The 25279-nt window shown below is 38.3% G+C and overlaps 1 protein-coding gene across 6 annotated transcripts in view; it reads left to right on the top strand.

Annotated features, from left to right (window-relative positions):
- The window catches only part of mak (male germ cell-associated kinase), a 72735-nt gene that overhangs the window by 43170 nt on the left and 4286 nt on the right, over positions 1–25279 (top strand). For all 6 annotated transcript variants that reach the window (XM_016455282.1, XM_016455280.1, XM_016455284.1 and 3 more), the window contains 4 exons: positions 4344–4592; positions 5045–5214; positions 10386–10528; positions 10941–11069. In XM_016455282.1, coding sequence (XP_016310768.1) covers positions 4344–4592; positions 5045–5214; positions 10386–10528; positions 10941–11069 — 691 coding nt within the window. The remainder of the gene's footprint in view (positions 1–4343; positions 4593–5044; positions 5215–10385; positions 10529–10940; positions 11070–25279) is intronic.

Below are 25279 nucleotides of genomic sequence, written 5' to 3' on the forward strand. Positions count from 1 at the left end.
GCAAAGGGTTAACCCAAGATACGTGGCAAGAATCAGGAACCAGGAAAACAGGCAAGGCAAGACTATGCAAACTAGAGCAGGCTCCGTAAAGTAGCTATCAGCTATGACAGTGATAAACGCTAATACTCAGCAGTGAGAGAGAGGAAGTCCATGGCTTAAAAAATAGCATCATGAAATAATCAAACAGATCCTTAATAAAAGGTTAATACACTGAAATTTTTTTTTTTTTTTTTTTTTTTTTTGAATGGTCAGATCAGATTTCAAGTCATTTGGGAAGTAAATAAAAAAAAAGATGCACAAGATCTTGGCTTGGAATGCAAAATGTATAAAATCTTACATATTAAAAATAACTTATTTTGCATTTTACACCAAAACCTGGTTAATATCTGACTCTGTTACTGTACATAGTCTGAAGGAATGGATCTGATTTGACCGTCTGTTTTCAGCAGATTGTACTCAAAGCCTGGTTGCAAACAATATATTTTAGCTACATTTAAATAAAAAAAAAATGGAAAGTTGGTCAACTAAATTTGTTTATTTAAATGTAGCTAAAATAAATTGGTTGCAAACATTTACCTTAAAAATTTTTTGTAAATTCAATGAATCATTGTTTTCAGTATAGTTACTAGTTAGCAGTAGCGAACCGTGACTCTTGAGCCTATAGGCCCTCTCCATCTACCCTCGTCGGGGGAAAAAACTACCAGCCTAGCTTACGGTGTCCTCTTCTAAGTCATCTTTGACAATTCCACCTCTGAAACAAGAGGCTATAGAGCCTTAAGGCGGTCGCACACCGGACGACATGTGCAGCCCTCCACCGCGCCGCACCACGTCTTTAAAATTCCCATACATTGTTTTCCATGACTGTATGCACACCGGCGACTGTCCGCAGATCCTGACTCCGGGCGCTGTTCATAATCCTGCAGCGCCACAGAGAGAAGCAGTCAATCAGCAGAAGTTAAAAGCAGCTTGTAAGTGTATTTATTTCTTGTCTCAGTGTTTAGCGCCGTTATCGTTGCTAGGAAACGCTTGTTATGTTTACTGTGGAGACGTGCTGAAATCGCGTTTTGGTTTCGTACTGTATCGCGTACCTTGTCAGTGTCGTGCGCTTTGCTTGGCCATTTGTTGTGATAACCATCACAACAAAATTAACAATTCGCCTAACTCTCGCATACTCTTTAAAAGATTTTCCTTCCTCTTTTGTCCTCCTCCTCCCCCTCCTTCATCAACTCCAACAGCTGACGTTATTTTTTTATTCTTTATTTAAAAAAAACAACAAAAAACAAAAACTAGCTTTCAATTTTTTCTATTCTATCTACACTTGTTTTTCTTTGTTTGTGTGTGTGTGTGTATATGTGTGTGTGATTGTTGCTCTTTTGTTAGTCTTGACTGCTTTTATTGTCCTCATTTGTAAGTCACTTCGGATAAAAGCGTCTGCTAAATGACTAAATGTAAATGTAAGATTGTGTATTGTGCATTTTTTAGCAAAATGTTTGTCTTTCTGTGGCTCTAATAAATTCCGTGATTCATTGTGCTATAGATCGCAATTTCTCATCCCGTTTGCTGACATGACGCATTCAGTGTATGATACGTGTTGCACCGGGGAACCACTGTGCTTCTCGTCCGATGTGCGACCGCAACAAAACTGCACAGCGAGAGTGACTGATATTACCAAAATAAAACAGTTAAATTTAAGTCAAATGCAAATCCTCATTACAAATATCTGCACTTCAGCGGGCAAAACGTACAGACACTCCCTCCCATCACACAAAACCAACAAATGTAATGTGTTTAAGACAACACATCATGACAGCGCTGACACAAAACAAATTAGTGACAGACACTTCATGACAAACAAGCAGTGTTTATAATAAATAATATTTTTATTGGCTCAGCAGCCTAGTAAATGTCCTCACTTACGTAATTTGCGGCTTCCATCATGACGTGAATAATAGCTACTTTAGCTAGTTAGTTTATCAGCGTATATATTTTTTTTCCGAGAGATCCCCACAGCGGGCGGAACTTGTCATAAAGTTAGTGATAACAAGGCCCACCCATTTAGAGGAAAGATATGATTGGTCAATTTTTCTTGTTAATAAGCCCATTCACTGAATAAGCAGATTTGAAGAGGTTTTTTTTTTTTCACAGAAGTTGTATTTATTTTATTTAGATGATGTTTTTCAAATTATGAATTGCTTAAAGTTAGTAATAATTTAATAATAATTTTAATAAAAAATATATTTTAAAATATTTATTTAAAATTTGTAAATATTGTTTTTACAATAAGTTAGGCCCTCTCTGAGGGCCTAGAGGGCCCTGACGGTTCCCCACTACTACTTAAGTTACTAGTTAATATATTATTATTCACTTATAAATCATTGAAATGTCAACATTGTACTATTATTCTGCCATGCAAAGGCAAAAGACCGTAACTTCGATTTTTTTTTCGAAAATGAGTTATTGATATTTTTAAGACATTCAAGACATCATTTATCATATGTATAAGTATCTTGAGTCAATTTTGTTGTTTTTCCGAGAAAATTATGAGTCGTCTCAACCGTAACTTTGAAAAGCCCCGGAGAAACCAAGGCAGAGCACTGTATAACACCAGTTATGGCTCTTTCACTTTGTTTGGAAAAAAAAAAAAAAACACTAATACACTCACATTACTATATGCAATAGCCTATATGAGACAGCCCATGGTCACTAGATTTTATACAGGTGTTACTATAACGATTTTGTAAATGATTATGATGATGATCATGATGATGATAAATGATGATCAGCAACCAAATATTGATAATGTGGAAGTTATTGCCTTTTGCCTTGGTGTGACTTCTCACGTTTTGCAGACAATGCAAAGGCAGAGTACATTAACTTCAAAACGGGGGTAAAAATCAAGTTTGAGCTCACAATTTTTTATTAAAACATCTAATTGCCAAATTTCCTATAATTGTCCTACCTATAATTAGTTTGGCTGGACAAGTAAAAAACTTTAAAGTCATTTTTCTGTTTCACACTCTAGCGAGTTAAGGTCTTTTGCCTTTGTAGGGCAGTATTGCACAGCGTTATAAATAATCCATGTGTGTCAGAGAGGACATCTGTCTACACCCTCACCAGTCAGCCCTTACATTGCAGTACACACTACAAAGTATTCAAAACCTGTTGTGTAAACGCATGAGTAAAACATTTACAACTGATGAGTAGTTTACACTTTAGATTAGGGATGCAGAAAGCTTTGTAAATGATTTATTCATGCGGTTACACAACAGGTTTTGAACACTTTGTAGTGTGTACTGCAATGTAAGGGCTGACTGGTGAGGGTGTAGACAGATGTCTTCTCTGACACACATGGAGTATTTTTAACGCTGTGAGATAATAGTACAGTGTTGACATTTCAATGATTTATAAGTGATTAATAATATATTAAGTAGTAACTTATTAACCATTTACTAAGGATATGTTTTATTATTTCATGAGATGCTATTTTGAAAATAACTTATGACAGATTGGTAAATCGTTAGCATATTAATAATTTGTGAACGTATAGTCATGTTTTGTAAATGATTAGTTAATCATCATCTAATCACTTGTAAATGATTTATAATTCAATCTACAAAACAGAGATAAAAATATTAACAAATCACTTATTAATCATTTATTAACACACAGTTATGTTTTGTAAATGATTAGTTCATCGTTAACTAATCACTTATAAATGCCTTACAACTGAACGGTATTATAAAGTGTTACCGGTTATTATTTCATTTTCACAATTATTTAATATTTCTACATTAAAATGTTATATTTAAACTTAATTTTAAACTTATGCAAAATCCATATGGAAATTGTTAATAGCCAACACGTCTTTTTATTCAGATTGAAATTGTTGATTACATTTAATAATTTGACATAAGAGGACATACAGTAGATGACAATACATTTTTGTAATACTAATACATCTCTGGCTTTTTTGCTCATTATTATTTTAGGGTTTATTGTATTATAATGACATGTTGCATATTAATTGTACTATATATCAACCTCAAAGTATGATGTTCTAGTTGAGGGCATTTGTAGTGTATAGGGCTCAAACATAACCTCAAGCCCAGGGACCCCCGTTCTGCCCTGTCTGTAAGTCTGACACAAACATGTCACATTTCAGACTATAGTAATAATGTGTAATGCATACAAATGTGCAAAGAGTGCTGTAAGCAGTGGAGGAAGGGGGTGGAGAAGAACTTGAATATTTCAATTCAGTTTATTTTTGACATCGATGTTTTAATTATTCTTATAAAGACAGTATTAATGTTTGTGTAAGTAATTGTTTCTAAACATCATTTTAGGCACTCAGATACCCCTACTTCCAAGTAGGACAAGTTCTGGGCACCCTACCCATGAACCCCGATGTACGGAAGGCTCAGATAAAGACGACCCTGCCAATTGAATCCAGATCAGAGCTGCAGTCTGTCTCAGAACCAGCGTTGCAGTCACAGACTAAAGGCCAATGCAGAAGCTCCCATCAGCCACTGCAGCAGATCACTCTGCCCCAGTCTCTTTCTCAGACAGATCATCTCGCTCCATACACACAAAAGGTACAAAACCTCCTTCTCAGATGTAATGTTGTAATAACCTTTGAAAAACTTAAGATTCCCATTATGGATTTGTTTGTTTTTTTATGCCACATGATATAGTAAAATCTTAAAAGTTGTATTTTATTAACTTTTTTTTTTTTTTTTTTTACTGCATCTGTGGCACACTGTTGATTATCACAGACAATGATTTTACTTTGTTTATCAGTTTGGAAATTTGAACAGGGAATTAAGCATAAAAACGTAAGTGACTCAAAATATTTAATAATAATTGTATGATGCAGTACAGTCTGTTAAATAAGCCAAATGTCCACTGAGCCACTTCTCCCTTTCTTGACAAAATTAAATTGTGATAAATAAAAATGGAACTTAAAGTTTACCTGTTATAGTTCTCTATTGCATTTGAGTACCTAAATGAACATCAGTACAATGATACTTTGTGTTCCTAACATGAGGTGGTCGGGGGTGAGAACAGTTTGATTGGGCTGAAGAACGGACGAAGAAGGTGGGGACAGACCAACATGAAACCCTCAGACAGCTGGGATGAGTCTGACTGTTCTGATACCGCAGCATCCCTCTCTAAAAAACCCAGCAAAGGCCCTGAGGAGGAGAAAACTACTACACAGTATGATCTCTACATTCAGAGCTTAACATCAGCAGTTTTAGCACATTTCAATTAGCACACTATTCGAAACCTACTAAGCAGCCTTGCTATCTACTAAACTTCTAACAAGGCATCCAAACTGAAATTGAACCATTTGATTTGAAATGCACTGTATGGCTCTGTTTGCTCATCATTTATGAAACAAGTTCAATTCAGCAATAAGCAGTTCAACTGAAGACAGTAGTGTCGTTATTTAGCTACAGTCAGTTCAGTGTTGATTCAGTTCAGTTCAATAAATGTCAGTGTTGCAGAATTTGTCAATTATGAACATTTGATTCAGCTCTAAAGTATTTCTACAAAAAGACAATAGTGTCATTATTCAGCTCAATTCAGTTTAAAGTGGTCATATGATGTTGCTAAAAAGAACATTATTTGGTGTATTTGGTGTAATGCAATATGTTTATGCGGTTTAAGGTTAAAAAAACAAATTATTTTCCACATACTGTACATTATTGTTTCTCCTCTATGCCCCGCCTTTCTGAAACGCGTCGATTTTTACAGAGCTCATCTGTCTGAAAAGCGAGGTGTGCTCTGATTGGCCAGCTATCCAGTGCGTTGTGATTGGCCGAATACCTCAAGCGTGTGACGGAAATGTTACGCCCCTTTCCATACTGTGATGCCCTGTCAGGCCGGAGCGTAACATAAAACCATGTCTGCATTTGTGATCGGAGAAATGACAAACAACAAGCGCTACTCTACACTGCCCAAAACTCGCGTTTGAATCATCAGTGGCAAATTCTTTAAATATAAAAAACTTACTTGCAGTCTGTGAGTCAGAACAGCCGGCATTGTAGTCTAATCTACCAGGATCAGGAAACAGTCCTCAATAAAATGTGCTGCACACGTCTGAATATTTGGGTTGAAGTGTTCTGGAACAGTGTTGTAAATACAACTTAACCACTGATTTCTAGTCGTGTCCTCTTTTGGAAGGCCAAACAAAGTAGACAGCGTCACGCGGCGGCGGCCGGCGGCTAGAGTGAGGAACGGCCGGCCGGCTGAGTGAGTGGAGGCCTGTGAGCTTGAGAATGGCTCGGCCGGCGGATTCGACAAAGGAGCGGCCGGCGGGCTTGCGGCAACCACATGTGACGACCCCGGTGGGGGTGTGTTAGAACGAGCCGTTTTAGGTAGGCGTGGTTGACTCTTAACTTTTATAAAGAATATCTCTTTGGATTTGAGACTTTAGTCTTTGCAACTTTACAGATCTTCTTTATGCACCAAGAGCTTGTAACACTTCAAAGAGAAAGGAAAAATTGAAATCGCATCATATGACCCCTTTAAGTTTTGTTCTCATCCGATAGTGTCAGTGCCTTCAAATCCGTAATATTACAGAATATTAAGTGTCTTTTGAGCCCCACTAAGCAAGCCAAAGGTGACAGTGGCAGGGAACCCAAACTCCATCATTTGAGAGAAATGGAGGCAAAAACCTTGGGACCAGTTCTCCCCTGGCCAAATTAACAGTTTAAGAACGGTTTAAGGAGACTGAAAGATTGATGTTATTCAGTAAATTTTGCATCAGTCTCTTTCTGCATAAAGATCAGCATACATCACACTGGCATTAGGGGAAAAGGAGTGTTGTAGTCTGAACATGAAGGTAGAGTTGCTATTTAGCCAGCAGAGTTGTGGACTCGAGTCACATGACTTGGACTTGACTCGGACTCGAATCCCAAATTTGAGGACTTGTGACTTGACTCGACATAATCAAAGAAGACTTGTGAGTCGACTTAGTCTCAATTAGTGCAGCTTTTGGCACTTAGCCAGAGAGGGACTGGCTCAGTGAGTGCTTGTTAGTGTTTTCAACCACATAATGTTAAGGCTATTTAATGTTTCGGAGTGTCTATTTACACTCCTGCCTTGCTGGCAGAGGCTATTTACACTAGCTCCACCCAGAAACGTGTGATAGGGATGGTCAACAATATAAAAGACGGCAGACAATTGTCAGCTTCAGTGGTGTAGATGGTAAAGCGTGTATTGTAGTCTTTTTGACGCGATCGAACCAGGTTTGAATCCGCCTTTTGCCGAACTTTTTTTTCTACCTTTTCAAATCTCATATCACATTGGAGAGGCATTTATTTTCAATAAAAATTAAGGAAATAATCAAAAAGTTGAAAATAAAGTATCGGGTAGGGTTAGGGTTAGGGTAGGTGTAGGGAGGGCTTTATTGTCCCAATAAGGTGGCATCCATTTAATAATTTGAATTAAAATTATAATTTACACTCAATACGTTATTACTGCATACTGTTTTATAATGTACTATAATACTGAGGTGCAGATAATTGCCACTATTTGCAATGAGTAGTATAAATAGCAGAAAATCCTGCTATTTTAACATAGTGTAAATAGAATCTATCGCTATCTGCACTTAGTGTAAATAGCATATTGTTAAAAATACTGCTATTTTCACTTAGTGTAAATAGAATCCATTGCTATTTGCACTTAGTGTAAATAGCATCTATCGCTAAGAAAATATGTTATTTTCACTTAGTGTAAATAGCATCTAATTGCTAATTAATAATAATAATAAGAAGAAACACAGATGTATGTGGAAATGGCAATAATAAAAAAATGTTTTGACGTCAAACACACATTGTATGTAGCCTACCTATAAAGTTCACTCTATTGTTCCTGTTTACCAGCCACTCACTTTCATGTCTTTCAGAAGAAATGGATGAACTCACTTGTTGTAAATCTGACAGGCTCATACTGCATGGTAGGCCACATTAGGGCTGTCAAAAAAAATGTGAATTTAAAATATTCGTTGAATTTAAAATAAAAAACATCAATGCGGAGAAGATTGAAACCAAGCCGTTCACACAATAAGCATATTTCGCGCATTTTCTAGAGGGACGTCTATCACCGTTGCACTCACGTCTCGCACAAAATAGCCGAATGTTTAGAAAGCCATGTAAAATTAATGCAATTTCAACTTTGAAAAAACATATCTCGAGACATGTTTTTTTCCCCCATCTCACTTCAACTCGTGTTTTTAAATAAAAAATGTACTCTGTGTGATTGGCTTTCAGCCCTTTGTATTAAACTATGCATACATACATGATGCTGTTTTGTTTATAGTTCTTTAAGCAACTTACTTAATCATAATTGGTTTATAAACATTATTTTAAACATTATGCACTTTTTTTCACAGATATCATGTTATCTTATGCTTTGAAGAAACGTGCATTAGTAATATTTTGCTCAATGCGCCCTCTTGTGGCCTCAGGAGAGAAGCCAAACTCTTTTCTTCACCCTAACTGAAATTATGCATTTTAAATTCGAATATAATTCGAATTTTTATAATATTTAAGTACAAAATTCGAATTTAGTTTTTCAGCCATTTTGACAGCCCTAAGCCACATATAGACCCTAAACTAAGCCATCAACATTATTAACTTGTTTAAAACACAAAATGCATTCACTTACATATATTTGTGTATCTAAATAGCTACAGTTTTGGTGTGAATAATTTTGCATGCCTCATTTCTTAAACCTACTATAGTGAACGGTGTGGTGCCGGACATGTTTGGTTTACTTGTGGCCAAGAGACATATACCTTGTAAACTCAACATGTTAATTTAAACCCAAACTTAACTCAAACCCTAGGATTATTAAAATATTAACGTTTTATTTTGAATGAAGAATAACAAAAAGACAGTGCAGTGTCATGATTATAACTACTATTGCACTTGTCTCCATGACAGCATGACATTTGAATAATTTATCAATATTTGTTGAAGGAATTGCCTATATAAGAACATAAAATAATATAGAGCTATAAGAAAAGACATTATCCAATTCGTCTTTTAAACCCATTCACTGATGGTTTCTTATTTTTATTTAACATTTGTATATTATAACTACTGTTATATATTTACTTTTCAGCTTCATTTTATGTATCTCTTTGCCCAGTAATTAACATTCTGTATCAGCGTATCTGTTTAAGACTTAAAGTACTATAAAGGTTTTGTAAATACTATAAATACCCAACAATCATGTCAATAAAGCTATGTCTATTTCTGTAGACCTACGTTAGTAGGTGGCGATAAATGAGTATTAGCAAGTTGTTAAATATTTGACTCAGTTGATTCATTAAAATCACTGAATAATTTACAAATGAAACAGTGGACTTGAAATTATTCATTCATTAGGCCTATATTTGTTCACAATGATTCATTCCTCAATGAAACACCACTAATTATTATATCTTTATAATTATACTTACTATAGACTATTAATGACTTCAAATTTACTGTAGTAATTAATACAGAGACGCTACTTCGGGCAAACAGCACTAATGACTTGTTTAGGACTTGAAGCTTAAAGTTGAGGACTTTACTTGCCTGTCTAGACTTGGGACTTGTCTGTCTTGACTCGAGACTTGAATGCAAAGACTTGAGACTTACTTGTGACTTGCAAAACGGTCCCACCTCTGTTAGCCAGTAGTAGACGATTAGTAGTAGAGGCTTATCAATGGCCATAATCACAAAGAATATCCTTCTTGTTAAAAACTGTTGTAAGAAATTAACTCATTTGTAAGGGAATTAATTATTATTATTTCATTGAGGTTTTGAGAGGACTCGGATCTGAAGATTCGAAGTCAACCTGATTAGAACTGATTCCAGATTTGATAATTTACACCTTATCTACCGTTCGTCCAGCGAGACGTTAGCATCCGTGTATATTAACAATTTTAATATCTCTATTCTCCCTGGCCACGGGTTAATACATGTTTTGATAAGTTATAAGCTACGAGCTAGGTAACAAGGATCTTTGGCAAGGTTTGACTTTAAAATTATACGACACCAGACAATGATTCGTTATCGTTCATTTGTGTGATGTTCGCAAATGCCTTACACTGTTTTGGTCCCAGCTTATTCTAGCATGATGTGTTCATTGCTGGCCATAAGGATCTGTGCTGAAGGCTTGTCTAATCTAGAAAGCTGCATAAAGTTGCTGCCTACCTTTTTAGCAGACTTTTGTGTTGGGAGCATGCCTGTGAAACCTACTAGTATCATAGTCTAGTATCATGGCTGCTGACTAAGTTTGAGAATAGGGCTTTTGTGCTTCTTTATTGCACTTTTAATTTCAGTTATTCCATTTGAGATTTCACTCTTTTTATGTTATGAAAAACTTTGCAGGCCCAAGGACCAGAAACCCCTTTATACATTTAGCACTGTAACAAAATTACCAAACACCAGCAGAATGAACCAACCAGACTCTAGTCACCAGAGCACCTCTTCTGCCAGACAACATTACCTGCGCCAGTCCAGATACCTGCCAGGCAAGATATCAGTTTAATTTAGTCACTTCATGTTTTTCTTTCTTTGTTTTTTGTTTATGAATTACAGTGGATGATTATCAATGCATATTTGAAACTAGCTCACAATGCTGACAATTCCTGACATGGCTTTCCACACATTTTAAAAGTAATATCCCTGCATGTATGCAGAGACAGATCATTTGTAAAGGCTTGAGATGAGTATCTCATAGAACACAGACCACATGTTCAGATCTCATTGACAGTTGACACATTGCATCACTGCTTATTTGCATAAAGGTTAATTTTTCTCGACTCGTTAAAAATAAATGCCTTCTAAACAAATGTTTAATGCAGCAAATCACTGTATATGTAAATACCACATTAGACTATTTTGAATAAATTAGGTTTTACATAATAATTCTATCAATCCTAGGGTTAATAAGCAAGAACACATCATCTCTGAATAACAAGGAGTCTCAACAAGACTTGCGGGACACCTCAGCTATGATGAACAAACCTCTCGCACCTATTGGAGGAGCGCCAGTGTCTATAATCAGCCCAGGTGAGCACAAATGAATTCAAGCTGAGACTTCATCAATACCCAATGCACAAATTTCTCAAATTAATTTGCAACCATAGAATGCAAAAAAGTAAACAACAAAACCTTACACAAATGCATAAAGGGGGTTAAAATTAACTTTATTGTACTTGATGTTTCTTTTTTTATTATTCAATCTTTTTTTAATGAAATGAAAAGACTTGATACACAAATGTTTCACTTTTCTTGTATATATGCAGTGAAAAAGATATTATATGGGGCCAAGCACCGAAGGTGCAATGGCACCTATTGTATCCGTTGGCGTTCCTATTATTATTATTATTCTTCCTCTCTGGAAGTCTATGGCAGCCCATAGAACCACTTGCTGGAAAGTTATGAAATTAGGCCGGGACACACCAAGCGACGTCGGGCTAGTTTGTTTGGTGTGTTTCACACGTCGGCTCTTGTCGGGCTCACTTCGGTGGAAGAATGCCTGATTCAACATGTTAAATCGGCATCAGGGCCATCAGCTAGAGTGAGAACTCTGATTGGATGCTCAGTTTAGAGAACGAGTCAGTGCCGGAGAATTAAAGCGAAAGTGATTGAAATGAGCAAGTAAATGAAGGCAGGCCCAGACAGAAGACTGTTCTAATGTTACGAGATCTTACCCAAGCATTCCAATATGTGAATGTTTTCATAACAACATGAGCCACTTAGTTGATAAGTTATCAACATAATTGATATTCAAAATGGCAAGCAAGCACTGCTTTGTTTACATTTCGTATATCCGGTTTTTCCTTTTGGATGACGAATATATATTATTGATAGCTGCTGATATAAGACAGTTAATTCCTCTCACGCAAGCGCAGAACGCACATGTTATTTTGCAGTTGGCTGTAGCCTGAGCGGTGTGTTCAAGTGCAGCTTTTTGGTCTAGGCGGTGCTGACGTGAGGCGACAACACCATCGGCTTTTGTTGCCGCTAGTTCTTGACAGCTTGGTGTGTCCCGGCCTATAGAGGACAGTCTCAACATTAACCATAGGAAGTTTGGAGTCTCAAACTCAAACTCTCTAGCGCCCGTTAGGCCACCACTTTGGGTAAGGGGTCCGCGCACAGCTTGCTAGGCGCTACGTGTCAGGTGGTTCGTGGACGCTGCGCGCCGCCCCCTAGACGATTTTTCCCGCCCCCAACGACTGCCCGGGCGCCGAGGGGGGGCCCGGCAGGACACGTCGGAGGCGTGAGCCGGGGCCTGGAACGGCGACGGATCTGCGCTCTTTTTTGCGCATTTTGTTGCAATCTGTAGGTCGGTCACAGGGGGGCGGACTCCTGACGCGGGGCGCTTACGTGAGGCCTGTCGAATAGGTTGGGGGTGGGCGTCCACGGGCAGCCTAAACCTCCCACGGAGAGCTTATTTGGCCGGCAGCTCCCTATTGGCCCCTCTGGCCGACTAAGGACCGCCCCCCCAGGCCCAGACAAGTTTCATATACATCCGAGCTTGTGAAATGGCTTAATTTGCATAAAAATGCACTGTCCACTGAAAGCCTGTGGAGGCCCCCTCAAATAAGTTACAGCTGTCACTTTCTGATGTTGGGAATTGGAGTTGGATTTTGGTGACTTTCACCCCCGTTGGTGCCTGCCCACCCGTGACTTATTGGACGGGACCTCCACAGGCTTTCCGTGGACAATGCGTTAATAGGTCATATGTCATAAATACGATGATTTTATTGGTAAATACCTACAGTACAGTGCTCAGGACACACCGTCTGGCAGTTTCGTATGCAACGGAGCTCATAAAATGGCTTGATTTGCATAAAAAGGCACTGTCCACGGAAAGCCCGTGGAGGCCCCGTCAAATAAGTTGCACATTGGCACTTCCTGCATGACTCGGCAAAATCGCTGCAAGTTGCCCACGTGCAACTTATTTGACGGGTGCCTTCACAATGGGATAAGTTGCACGTGTCAGCGGCCCCCGTACGGCCCGAGGGGGCCCGAGCGGTCTCATATTTCACAGGAAGTTGCGTCACTTGGCCCTCGAAGACATACCGAGAGGGCTAGGTCGGGAGATGCCAAGAAATATATTTCTTTCCTCTTCATACAACTCTCTGTCTCTCATAGGCCTCTGTTGGGGAAGGGCCTGTGGAGCAGTTTCTTTCTCAGTGCCTGATTGGCTCGGGAAGCATCTAGGGCCACGAAACTCCGGAACCCGATTCGGGGGCCCTTGACGGTGCCCTGTGATGAATCTCGGGGCCCTGTGACCCCTGTATACCCAACATCCCACTTGGGGGTCTTTTTTCGGCTGATCGAGGGAGATACGGACACGGAACTCCAGACACTGTCCCGGGGGACCGTGACGTGACGTATATGTCAATTTCGGGGCGATCGGACCTTTCTGTCTCACTGTCCGCAAAACACCTATGAAAACAAATGGAATAAGTTGCACGCGTCAACGGCTCCCGTTTGGCCCCTGGGGGTCCTAGTGGCCCCAAAATTCACGTGCTGGTAGCCTAGGGGCCCCCAAACACCATATCGAGCGGACAAGCGTCTACCCCGAACGCAAAGTAGTCTGTGCACATTAGGAAAAAATTTCTCAAACAGGCCCCATGCTCACATTAGGCCTAAAACCCTTTTGATTTAACTCGAGTGCCCAGAGGTGAAAATATATCTGAACTGCAGAAACACATGCTTAGAAGTGATCTATATTTCCGAAACTCTGGCCCCCACGTCGGGGGCCCCTATGCTACCACCGTACCGAATTTCGAGGTCCTGTGACCTTTTGACCCCTGTATACCCAACATCCCACTTGCAACTTATTCAATGGGAACTTCACAGGTGGTTTGCAGTCAAGGGGGTCTTTTTTCGGCCGATCGAAGGAGATACGGACACGGAACTCCGGACGCTGTCTCGGGGGACCGTGACGTGACGTATATGTCGATTTCGGGGCGATCGGACCTTTCTGTCTCACTGTCCGCAAAACACCTATGAGAACAAATGGAATAAGTTGCACGCGTCAACGGCTCCCGTTCGGCCCCTGGGGGTCCTAGTGGCCCCAAACTTCACGTGCTGGTAGCCTAGGGGCCCCCGAACACCATATCGAGCGGACAAGCGTCTACCCTGAACGCAAAGTAGTCTGTACACATTAGGAAAAAGTGCCTCACACAGGCCCCATCCTCACATTAGGCCTAAAACCCTTTTGATTTAACTCAAGTGCCCAGATGTGAAAAGATATCTGAACTGCAGAAACACATGCTTAGAAGTGATCTATATTTCCGAAACTATGGCCCCCACGTCGGTGGCCCCTAAGCTACCACCGTACCGAATTTCGAGGTCCTGTGACCTTTTGACCCCTGTATACTCAACATCCCACTTGCAACTTATTCAATGGGAACTTCACAGGTGGTTCGCGGTCAAAGGTTTTTTTTTTCAGCCAATCAGGCAGGTTTGGACACGGAACTCCGGACGCTGTCCCGGGGGACCGTGACGTGTATGTCAATTTCGGGGCGATCGGCCACTGTCACATTTTTAGGAACAATGTAGAAACTCAAAATTTTGGATCTCACATCGGGGCCCCCCCGGCTACCCTCGTATCGAATCTCGAGGTCCGGTGACCTTTTGAAGCTGAGTTAGACATACGTCCTACTTTGACAAAAAACAGGTGTTTAGGGGGCACGATAGGCACCTCGTGGGCATGAGGAAGACAATGATGAAGTTTAGGTGGTTTTAGGTTGTTAGTGGTCAAAATAGGCGCTCCGTGGGCATGAGGAAGACTATGATCAAGTTTAGGTGGTTAGGGGTCAAAATAGGCGCTCCGTGGCACCGAGGAAGACTATGATGAAGTTTAGGTGGTTAGGGGTCAAAATAGGCACTCCGTGGCACCGAGGAAGACTATGATGAAATTTAGGTGGTTAGGGGTCAAAATAGGCGCTCCGTGGCACTGAGGAAGACTATGGTGAATTTTAGGTGGTTAGGGGCCAAAATAGGCGTTCCGTGTCACTGAGGAAGACTGCGATGAAGAAAAGGAGGTTCTGTAGCAGCACGAGGGTGCCTCCGTACGGAGCCTATGGCCGATTTCGTGGCATAACCCGCGTTTTCGTAAAACGTCCACATCGCCATTAGAATAAGTGGCTCGTGTCGTTCACAAAGTGAGCGCGAGCCCTTGCACCAAGTATTCGTCCAATGGCAATTTTTTTAAATTGAAAAAGTCCCACGAACCACCTGAATTCCCTTACGCCAACACTAACGCCCAAATTTGCACTTACGTTTATGCTACTAACTTTTTTTCCTCTGATTCCTTGGCTCATGCCGACTCAAATGGACACCAAAATTTAAAATTCTACGGGTCAAGATTTTTTGCAATATTCCATAGTTCGAAAAAAGTACTCGTCCAGGCGGTTTGTCACCAAAATTGTCTCAGATCTTCTTCAGACCATGCTGGTAAAAAGTTATGGAATTCCAGTTGATTAGTCTTACCGTTCTCGAAAGATGTGCAAATGAATTCAACGAAAAGCATGCAAAAATGAATATGAGGCCATATCTCCACAATGCTTTAGTGTATTCTGATCAAACATGGTGTGTGTTATAACAACAATGACCTGAGGCTACCTGCACAGTTTTGGCGCAGCGCCACCTAGTGGTGGTCAAAAGTTATAATGACATTTACAAAAATGCTAGTAACTTTTGAGTATATTAGCCTATTGTAATGAAACTGGTCTCAGTATATTCTTTGGGTCATGCTGAGAACATAGATACTAATTTTGCCATAGTCAGCTGAACTTCCTGTCAGCCACTTTAACCCTCTGGGGTCCGAGGGTGTTTTGGGGCCTGGAAAAGTTTTGACATGCCTTGACATTTGTGCTTTTTTCAGTTGCTTACAAACATTTGAATGTCTAAAGTTTAATAACACTGTAATCAGCACAAACTGGGCTACAATAATATGTGAGCAGCATGTATGTACGTGATTGTGTTTTTGAGAAAACAACATTTATGCGTGCTTAGTGAAAAACTACAATTTTAAAGTCACTGAAATAAGGCCATAAAACACATACAGAATATTTGATGGAACTGTCAACCCCAGGGGGTTAATTCATGTTGAAAACCTACTTTTTCGAACTCCTCCTAGACCATTTGTCTGATTTTCAAAAAAATTGACCCTGATCATCTTCAGACCATGCGGGCAAAAAGTTATGGATTTCATGTCGATATATGAAACGTTTGTCGCCAAACTGCATCTGAGGCTGTATCATATTGACATAATGACACCAAACTTTGAATAGGCCATTGTTACCTCACACTGACCACGCCACATCAATTTGGTAACAGTGCCACCTATTGGTCAAAAGTGATAAACCATTCATTAACAATTAATAATGAAATTTACAAAAATGCTTAATTTTATGGTCATAACATTAGCCTATTGTAATCAAACTGGCCTCAAAATATTCCTTTGGTCATGCTGAGAACACTTTTTCGAACTCCTCCTAGACCATTAGTCCGATTTTACCAAAATCAAGTCAGATCATCTTCAGACTGTACTGACAAAAAGTTATGGATTTCGCACCTATTGTGATTATCCATTCATTAACCTTTAATACTGAAATTTCCAAACATGCTTATAACTTTTGAAATGAAACTGGTCTCACAATATGCCTTGGGTCATGCCGACAATATAGATACCAATTATGCCATAGTCAGCCAAACTTCCTGTCCACCATTTTGATTTCCAATAAAAACATGACCTCCTAGACTGTTTGTCTGATTTTCACCAAAATCGAGTTAGATCATCTTCAGACTGTCCTGACAAAAAGTTATGGATTTTGTGTTGATAGACAAAACCGTTTTTGTATAGCAAAAAAAAAAAAACTCACACAGAACAGACCACATTGATTTGATAACTTATTGGTCAAGTGAGAAGCCATTAAATCATATTACTAGTGGTTTTATTTATGATTTTTCGGCCATTTTGAATAAAATCATCTTAAAATGGCTTCAATTACTCATTGCTGCAGTTGGTCTGATGCTTGCTAGGTTGTTTGTTTCTGTAGCGCTTGGCACCTTAATTGCTGCTTGCAGCTATATTTTTTAAAATGCAATTCTACTTTTTTGAATAAACCCAAACAAATTTGAAAGTATGTATTAGTCTTGTAAACTTTAATGTAAATGTGAATGTGTGTTGTATATATGTTGTAAACTTTCACAACCCACAGTTCTTGCAGATATAATGTGATTAAATAAATATGGGACATTTTGACAGCCTTGATGCAACCTTGGGGTAGTGATACAAAACTTTGAAATATTCTCATCGTTTGGCCATGAAAAAAGACATTGACGAGGGTCAGATTTATTATTTTTTTTCTATGAAATGCTGAATTAACGAATGTTTTTTATTTTAAAATAAAATCACTTTGTCAATTAGACCCCCTTTATGCATTCTGGGGTAAGTAAATTAGGCATTGTAAGCTGTAGCAACCAAACTGTATAAAAACTCATCCATTTACCCCTTAGAGTAGTTTTAACCTAGTATTAATCTTACATATTTGACTAACTTAGAATTATGGGTCCCCCACATTGCTGACCAAGTGTTACATCAGCCATATTCTTAACCACAAACACCTCCCCCCCACACACACCCGATCCCAGTAATTGTAATCGATTGTGCATAATTCAGAATTAAATTGTCAGTGCCTTAAATTGAAGTCAGTTCCTGAATTTGAAATGACAGCAAACAGGATGCAGAATTGTAATTCAAAATTGAAATTAATAAAGTAGAATTAAAATTCTAAGCAGTGTTTACTGTGTAGTGTAGTTTTTAAAATGATACATGTCTGTTTTATGCATTACACTCAGCACAGTTCCTTTGTCTAGGAACATTAAATAGATAACTAGATAAATTGCCACCTAATACACTTATAAAATTAAATTTTTTTTTTATTTACCAGAGTGGGTGAATGTTTAATTTCCCAGAATTTATACAGAATTTCATAAAGTCACCTTAAAATAATATAGTACACATTTAGTGCTGTCATATGGCAAAAATCTGTTTCATAGCTGTATAATTTTGACAGATTAGAAATGTAACCCTTTAAACCCGAGGTGACCCGCATGAAAAAAAAAACAAATCATCAAATTACTAAGCAACCCCTAAATGGAATAACACAAAATGGGTATAATTTTAAAGCTTAGAATCTCAGCTTTTCAATGAATATAATTATTTTGATCAACTCTTAACTAGCGCTGAGCAGTCCCTCTAAACCAAAGTGTACCGCGGATGGGACGCCCCCCCTCCGTGAAAATATTACTAATATTTTTCAAACCACTGCCTTGAACAACAAAAATTGGATATCATTTGAAAGCTTAGAGTCTGAGCTTTACAATGCATGTAATGCATGTATGTCACTTTGATTAACTCCAAAGTAGTGCCGAGTTATTTGCTGATAAATTATTAAAAAAAAAAAATCATAATTTACAAAAATACGTTTTTTGTGCAATGTACTCTAATATGTCAAAAAACATTATACAGCTCGGATAGTCATGTGTCATATGTCATTTGAAAGGTCTCATGGAGTAGAATAAAGCGAGCACAGTTTGGGGCTTTGAATAAACTGGAGAAGTCACCCTGAGACCCATATGAAAATAATATATTGATGTCACCATTTTGCTTGTAACTTCATAAAAATAGGCAACCATTATTTAGAGCAGATTCTCCTGATTAAAAAAAGCCCAAAACCACTATAATCCGTCATTTATATCTAAAGATTTTCCTCATGAATTTATAACACACATAAAACTGCACAGGCCCATGTAGCTTAGCAAAAAATATAAGGTAGCTGTCATGTGGCGATTTCGCTCGTAACTTCATGAAACATGCATAGATCATAGAAAATGGCACGTCATTATTTGCAGAAAATTCTCCCAATTAAAAAGAGCCCAAACTCACCATAATCCATCGTTCAGGGCTGCGTTTCCCAAAAGCATCATAAGCTTAAGTTGATCGTAAAAACGATCGCATGAATCATCTTAGTCTTGCGGACCATATCCCAAAACCATCGTAACTTAAGTAGTACTTGAAAATCTTCATAGATCTACCAGTGCTCTGGAGTAATCGTAAAGCCCTACGTGCATCGTAAGAAGACAGAATTATGAGGTCACCTGCAGGACAATCGGCAGATTACACCTTTAAATTTATTCAAGTGCAATGTGATTATAGCCTAATTAAAGCTTTTGATTGTACTTTATTTTACACTTTATTACTCTTTTTTTTTTAATGAATTTATAAATTAAGTAATTAAAAAGGGCAAAAAACAAAACAAAAAATATAAATACACATCTAAATTAAATGACTGAACAAAAAAAAAAAAAGTAATATAGGAAATATGCTTCAAAGACTGGGAAAAATAGGGATAAACTCAAAAAAATATGTCCTTTTTTTCTGCGCGCAGCTTTCTCTGTCAAACAAATAAAAAAATCAAAATATCAGGTCGGGTCGGTAAATGTTTAGACTTTCTCCCCTCCGCGCAGGCGCAGCACAGCAGTGTAGCACACATTGATCGGCACATGCGCATCACTACAGACAGGCAGAAAGCCGCAGAAGTGAAGCCCTCACTCCCTTTCCAGTTGTGTTTGTCTTGCTGTGGAGGTGAGTGGTGATGAGCAAAAGACTAAGCTACCTGTGCCTCGAATTTACTGCTAATTATCCAAAAGGCAAATATAGTTAATTTGTCTTGCTAACATTCATGACTCATGAGAGAGCAGCTACCATGATGTAAGTTAGCTAAAGTTAGCTAAGGCATTAAGAAATCTAGTAGGTTAGACCAGTGCGCGTTCTTTCACTGCATGATTCAGTATATTAAAATGAATTTAGAATGATCACAAAATGTTAGATATGGGGGCAGAAATGTATATATTTATATAATTTAATATAGTTAATCAGTATCACGCGAAGACTGGCGTTTATTTCCTCCAAAAAGCAGCATGATTACAAATGTGATACTGATTTTATACAGCAGTTCAATAAACAAGAATTTAATATTAAGACACTTACTTTAAGACTTAAAATTGACTGTTTTTGCTCTATTTCGCCAACAAATATAATTCCAGTTTGCGTCTCTGAGCAACAAGACTGTTTCATTCCTGAATGAATCAACCGTTTAAATGATTCGGTTCAGTAACAATGACTCACTTATTAACAGTGACTTGCTGCTACCTACTGACTGTTTTAATTTCACATTTAAAGTGTCTTTTCATTTAAAAAAAATAAAATAATTTCAAATATCAATATTCAACGTTTTATGTTTAAAATATCAAAACAGCATTAATGCATTTGTAACTGCAGGTTAAATACATTCATGTCCTGCATTAAACATTGTGTAAATGCATCTAAATGCCCCTTCTAATGCAGCTTCTGTGTTTTCTCTGCATTGCAGATTAATTTTGTCAATACTGATTTATTTTCTTGGTAACAGCCCAAATGACTTATTATTCTAATTGACTGATTCCATTTAAGAATTTGACTGAAAAGATGATGCACACTTTTAGTAAAAATGGCTTTATAAAGGTAAAAATGCCCATAAAAGGTAAAAATCAATTTAAACTTATTGGAAAAGATTATATTCTATCACTGCTGTGAAATGATCACCACACAGAATATGAAGAATATCAAAAACTTTAGGAGTCAGCTGTCCACGGTAGTCCTTAAGATATCAGCACAATAACACACTCCGCATAATATTGTCTAATTATTATTATCGATAAAATCCCAGAAAATATTGAGATATATTTTTTGTCAATATCGCACACCCCTAATATGTTTAATGTTTTGTTTAGAAAAAAAAAAAAATAAAATAAATATGAGAAGTGCCCTTTTTTCCACTTGAGCCCCTGCCCCTCAAAATGTCTGTGCACGTCCCTGTATATTATTATATATTGTAGATTAGTAGTATACTTATAACTATTATATTATATTATATTATATTATATTATAATATAATATATTATATCCGAGCTGTCTGGAACGCAGCATTAGGTTAACATTTCAATAAACGAGGGTGTACTACGATTATGAGCATTCTATAAATTGACATTTCAGCATTTGACAAATGGATAGCGACTCCTGTAGCGACGGCTACGTGCGATTGTTTTAAGTGCATTTTTGGGAAACGGCATGTGAAACAATAACGAACGTTTGTAAAATGATTTGTAGAAAACGCTCTTAAGCACTAAGATCAATCGTTATCGAGAAACGCAGCCCTGATCTAAAGATATCTCTCATAAAGCTGTAACACATAAAAAAGAATTAGGACATGCAGCTTAGCAACAACAAAAAAAAAAATCTGAGGTTGCAGTCCTGTGGCGTTTAAGCTCTTAACATGCATAGATCTTGAAAAGCCGCACAGCATTATTTTCAGAAAATTCTCCCGATTAAAAAGAGCCCAAATTTGCCATAATCTGTCGATCAGGGGTGCGTTTCCCGTACAACTACGTAACTCGCTGATTAACCACCATAGTAAGATGCATCGTTGTGGAAACGAACTAGCTAGTCACGACTGTTTCCCGAACCATGGTACCTGTGTCGCAGATCCATCGTTTAAACCACATTGGTTTGAACTGTCATTATGACGTTGTTGTTCTTCTTCTTCGATCTAATAGCCGACTGGTGCCATGAGCATATACCGCCACCTACAGTAATTTGGTTTTATTTTCTCTTTTCTTTGACTCGAATTACGCTTTTGAAATGACGTTACGTAAGAGTGGAGTAATAACGCAACATTCATTTGTTCTGCAATAAATTATATACATACACACACGCAGTTTAAAATGTGCTCTTTTCTGATCCCAATGTCTATAATTTCACAATTTCATATAAATACCATTTCTTATTTAATATTGATAGGCTACTTAAGCACAATTGAAAAAAGATGTTTTTTTAAAAAACTGTGATGTACTCTTTTGGACACCTGTTGCTTATATTGCTCAATAATTTTTCCTATTTAAGTCCCCTTGCCATTCAGCCATGTGTTAATGAAAATGACACGAAAACCCCAATTTTCAAAGCATGAAATTGCAGTTCTTTTGGAGGAGGTGGAAAATAATAAAATCCAGCTATTTTCAAAGCTGAAAAACAGCATTACAAATTCTGACAAAAAGAAAATCTGGGCAGAAATCACTCAAAAAATAAATGTCGCTGGCTATGGGTACGAACGAAGCCCAAAAGAAGTCAGGAATAAGTGGAGGGACTTCGCAAGTGTGACAAAACGGAGGGCTGCGGCATGTAAGAGGGAAGCAAACAAGACTGGTGGGGGTATCAATTCAGTTCCTCCTCTCACTACAGAGGAAGAGAAAGTTTTGGCCATCCTGGGGCCTGAAGCATTGGAAGGGATCCTTGGAGGTATAGATGCATGTGCATCAACCAGGCCTTTGCCTTCAAAGTTCAGGCCTCCAACATCAGGCCCTCTCCAATCTGGCCCTTCAACATTAGGCCCCCTCCACCCTGGGCCTCCAACATCAGGCCCTCTCCAGTCTGGCCCTTCAACATCAGGCCTTCTCCAGCCTGGGCCTTTCCTTGTCTATTGCTCTCTTCCCCTGATTCACCTCCGTCTGAGGCCTCCTCATGTGCTGAGCAACGTCCTCTGACACAGAAGGCAATGCAGAAGTCAGGCAGTGTATATAAATGCCTGCATAGGGACACATTTTACCCCCCTTGCAACATTAGGCCCCCTCCACCCTGGGCCTCCAACATCAGGCCCTCTCCAGTCTGGCCCTTCAACATCAGGCCTTCTCCAGCCTGGGCCTTCAAAATCAGGCCTTCTCCAGCCTGGCCCTTCGACATCAGGCCTTCTCCAGTCTGGCCCTTCAACATCAGACCTTCTCCAGCCTGGGCCTTCAAAATCACCAAAGGGTCCTTGTCTATTGCTCTCTTCCCTTGATTCACCTCCATCTGAGGCCTCCTCATGTGCTGAGTAACGTCCTCTGACACAGAAGGCAACGTAAAAGTCAGGCAGTGTATATAGATGTCTGCATAGGGACACATTTTACCCCCCTTGACTCACTATCTGATGATGCCATCTTAAGAAAATTCCGACTTCCAAGGGCCAAGATCCTTGAACTACTACAGGTTGTGAAACCGCATCTTCAGTGCAGCATCCAGCCACCATTGCAGTTTAAACCATTTGTTTAATCTGACATAACTTCTGTTAAATATTTTGTTTATTCGCCAATATCCGCCCCCCCGCCCCGCAGACTTAAATGAACACTTAAAAAAATTTCAAATACTTTTGCAAACATATACTGTGTGTGTGTGTGTGTGTGTGTGTGTGTGTGTGTATATATATATATATATATATATATATACACATACATACATACATACACACATTTGTACAGAATATTCTATATTCAAATTCTGTAAAAATAACAAAATCACTCACTTATTTATACATTTTTGTTAATTTATTTGGGTACATTCATTTACTATAAAAATACTGTGATTTGAGTGTTAACACTTAATATAAGTGAAAACCTTTAACATACTGTTTTACCAATATTGTTATATGAGAAATTTGTCTTTATGAATGTTTTAACAAAGATGCTCACTTGACAAACTCACCTTTTCTTCGCACAAACAAAACGATGGCTGCGTTCCAATCGGCATGATTAATGCTTTCAGAGGGCACTTATGGCACTTAGGGAGAATAATTGCGAGGGCCACACTGCTATATAGTTTCAAACTGAATTTGTAATTAAAAAAAATATTTAAAGGCGAATTAGGTAAGATCTAAGCACCACAACTTTAACTCTTCCAAATCACTCAAAGTGGATGGTGAAATCTTCGAAAGGAATAGGGCATAGAGTCGATAACTTTGAATAGAACACACCCCAGGTGCGGCGCAATCAATGACGTCGACACAGCAAACTAACAACGACCTATGCCTCTAACCACAGGTGAAGAGCTGTCGTTCCAACGACACAAGTCTGCGATGCAGTTTGCGAATGTTCGTTTGAACTATGGTTTCGGGAAACACCGAATCGTTGAACTATGTTGGTAACGACAGAACTTGCGACCATAGTTGGCTAACGATGCTTTTGGGAAACGCACCCCAGGTTGAAATATATCGTTCATAGAGCTGTAACACATTAAACCAGTCAGGCGCACTGAGGCGCAGCAAAGAAAAACAGCTCTATGAGTCACGTTGCGTTTTTATTCGTAACTTCACGAAACATGCATACCATAATCCGTCGAAGAAGATCCAAAGATATTGCTCATATTGCTATAACACATACTGTAAAACCCAACGGGCACGCTTGAGGCGCAGCAGGATAAACTTGATGAAACATGCATAGATCATGTAAAATTGCACGTCATTATTTTCATTTAAAAGGAGCCCAAACTCATCATAATTCGTTAATTAGATCTAAAGATATTTCTTACTTTTCTATCCCACAAATGAAACCATTAAATTAAGAAAAATATAGGTTACGTTTTCATTCATAACTTCGTGAAACATGCATAGATTGTGGAAAATGGCACCTCATTATCTTCAGAAAATTCTCTCGATTAAAATATGCCCAATCATACCATAATCTGTCATTTAGATCTAAAGATATTATTCATCATCGAATTATAAAACATAAAACCCCGAATGCGCACGTTGTAATATTCTCATGGTTTTTTATTCTTATCATTTCATGAAACATGCTCTGATCGTGGAAAATGGCATATCATTATTTACAGCAGATTCTCACGATTGAATTTCTGAGTATATTCAAATGCAAAGATTTTTTTCCCCTAAAAATATAGAAAGATTTCTATCAAATGATACCTACCTTTTGACTCTCCTTGCTACGGTTTTGGAGTTATGAGTCATTATTTTTGTGTATGGCACTCAGAAAACAACCTCCAGGGAGTCAAGAGCTAAACAAAAAGGCCTATTTTGTTACAAAATACTGTAACTTTTGGATATGTTATGCTATATCACCACAAAATTTGAAACAGATACAGCTAACATGCTGGGGAATATCATCAAAAAAGAATTTTCCTCCTACCTTATTTCTGAGATATTGAATGTCAAATAAGACAGATATGAAAAATGTCTCTTGAGCACTTTCTTACATTTTTATCAGCTATTTCTCAGCTGGAGAATGTCCAAATAAAATTTTTTGACTCTCCTTGCTACAGTGTTCGAGTTATGAGTCATTAATTTTGTGTATGTCACTCAGAAAAAAACATCAACTTCAGTGAGGCAAAA

This window comes from Sinocyclocheilus anshuiensis, unplaced genomic scaffold (genome assembly GCF_001515605.1).
Source record: "Sinocyclocheilus anshuiensis isolate Anshui unplaced genomic scaffold, SAMN03320099.WGS_v1.1 scaffold35, whole genome shotgun sequence".
In the NCBI taxonomy this organism is placed as follows: Eukaryota; Metazoa; Chordata; class Actinopteri; order Cypriniformes; family Cyprinidae; genus Sinocyclocheilus; species Sinocyclocheilus anshuiensis.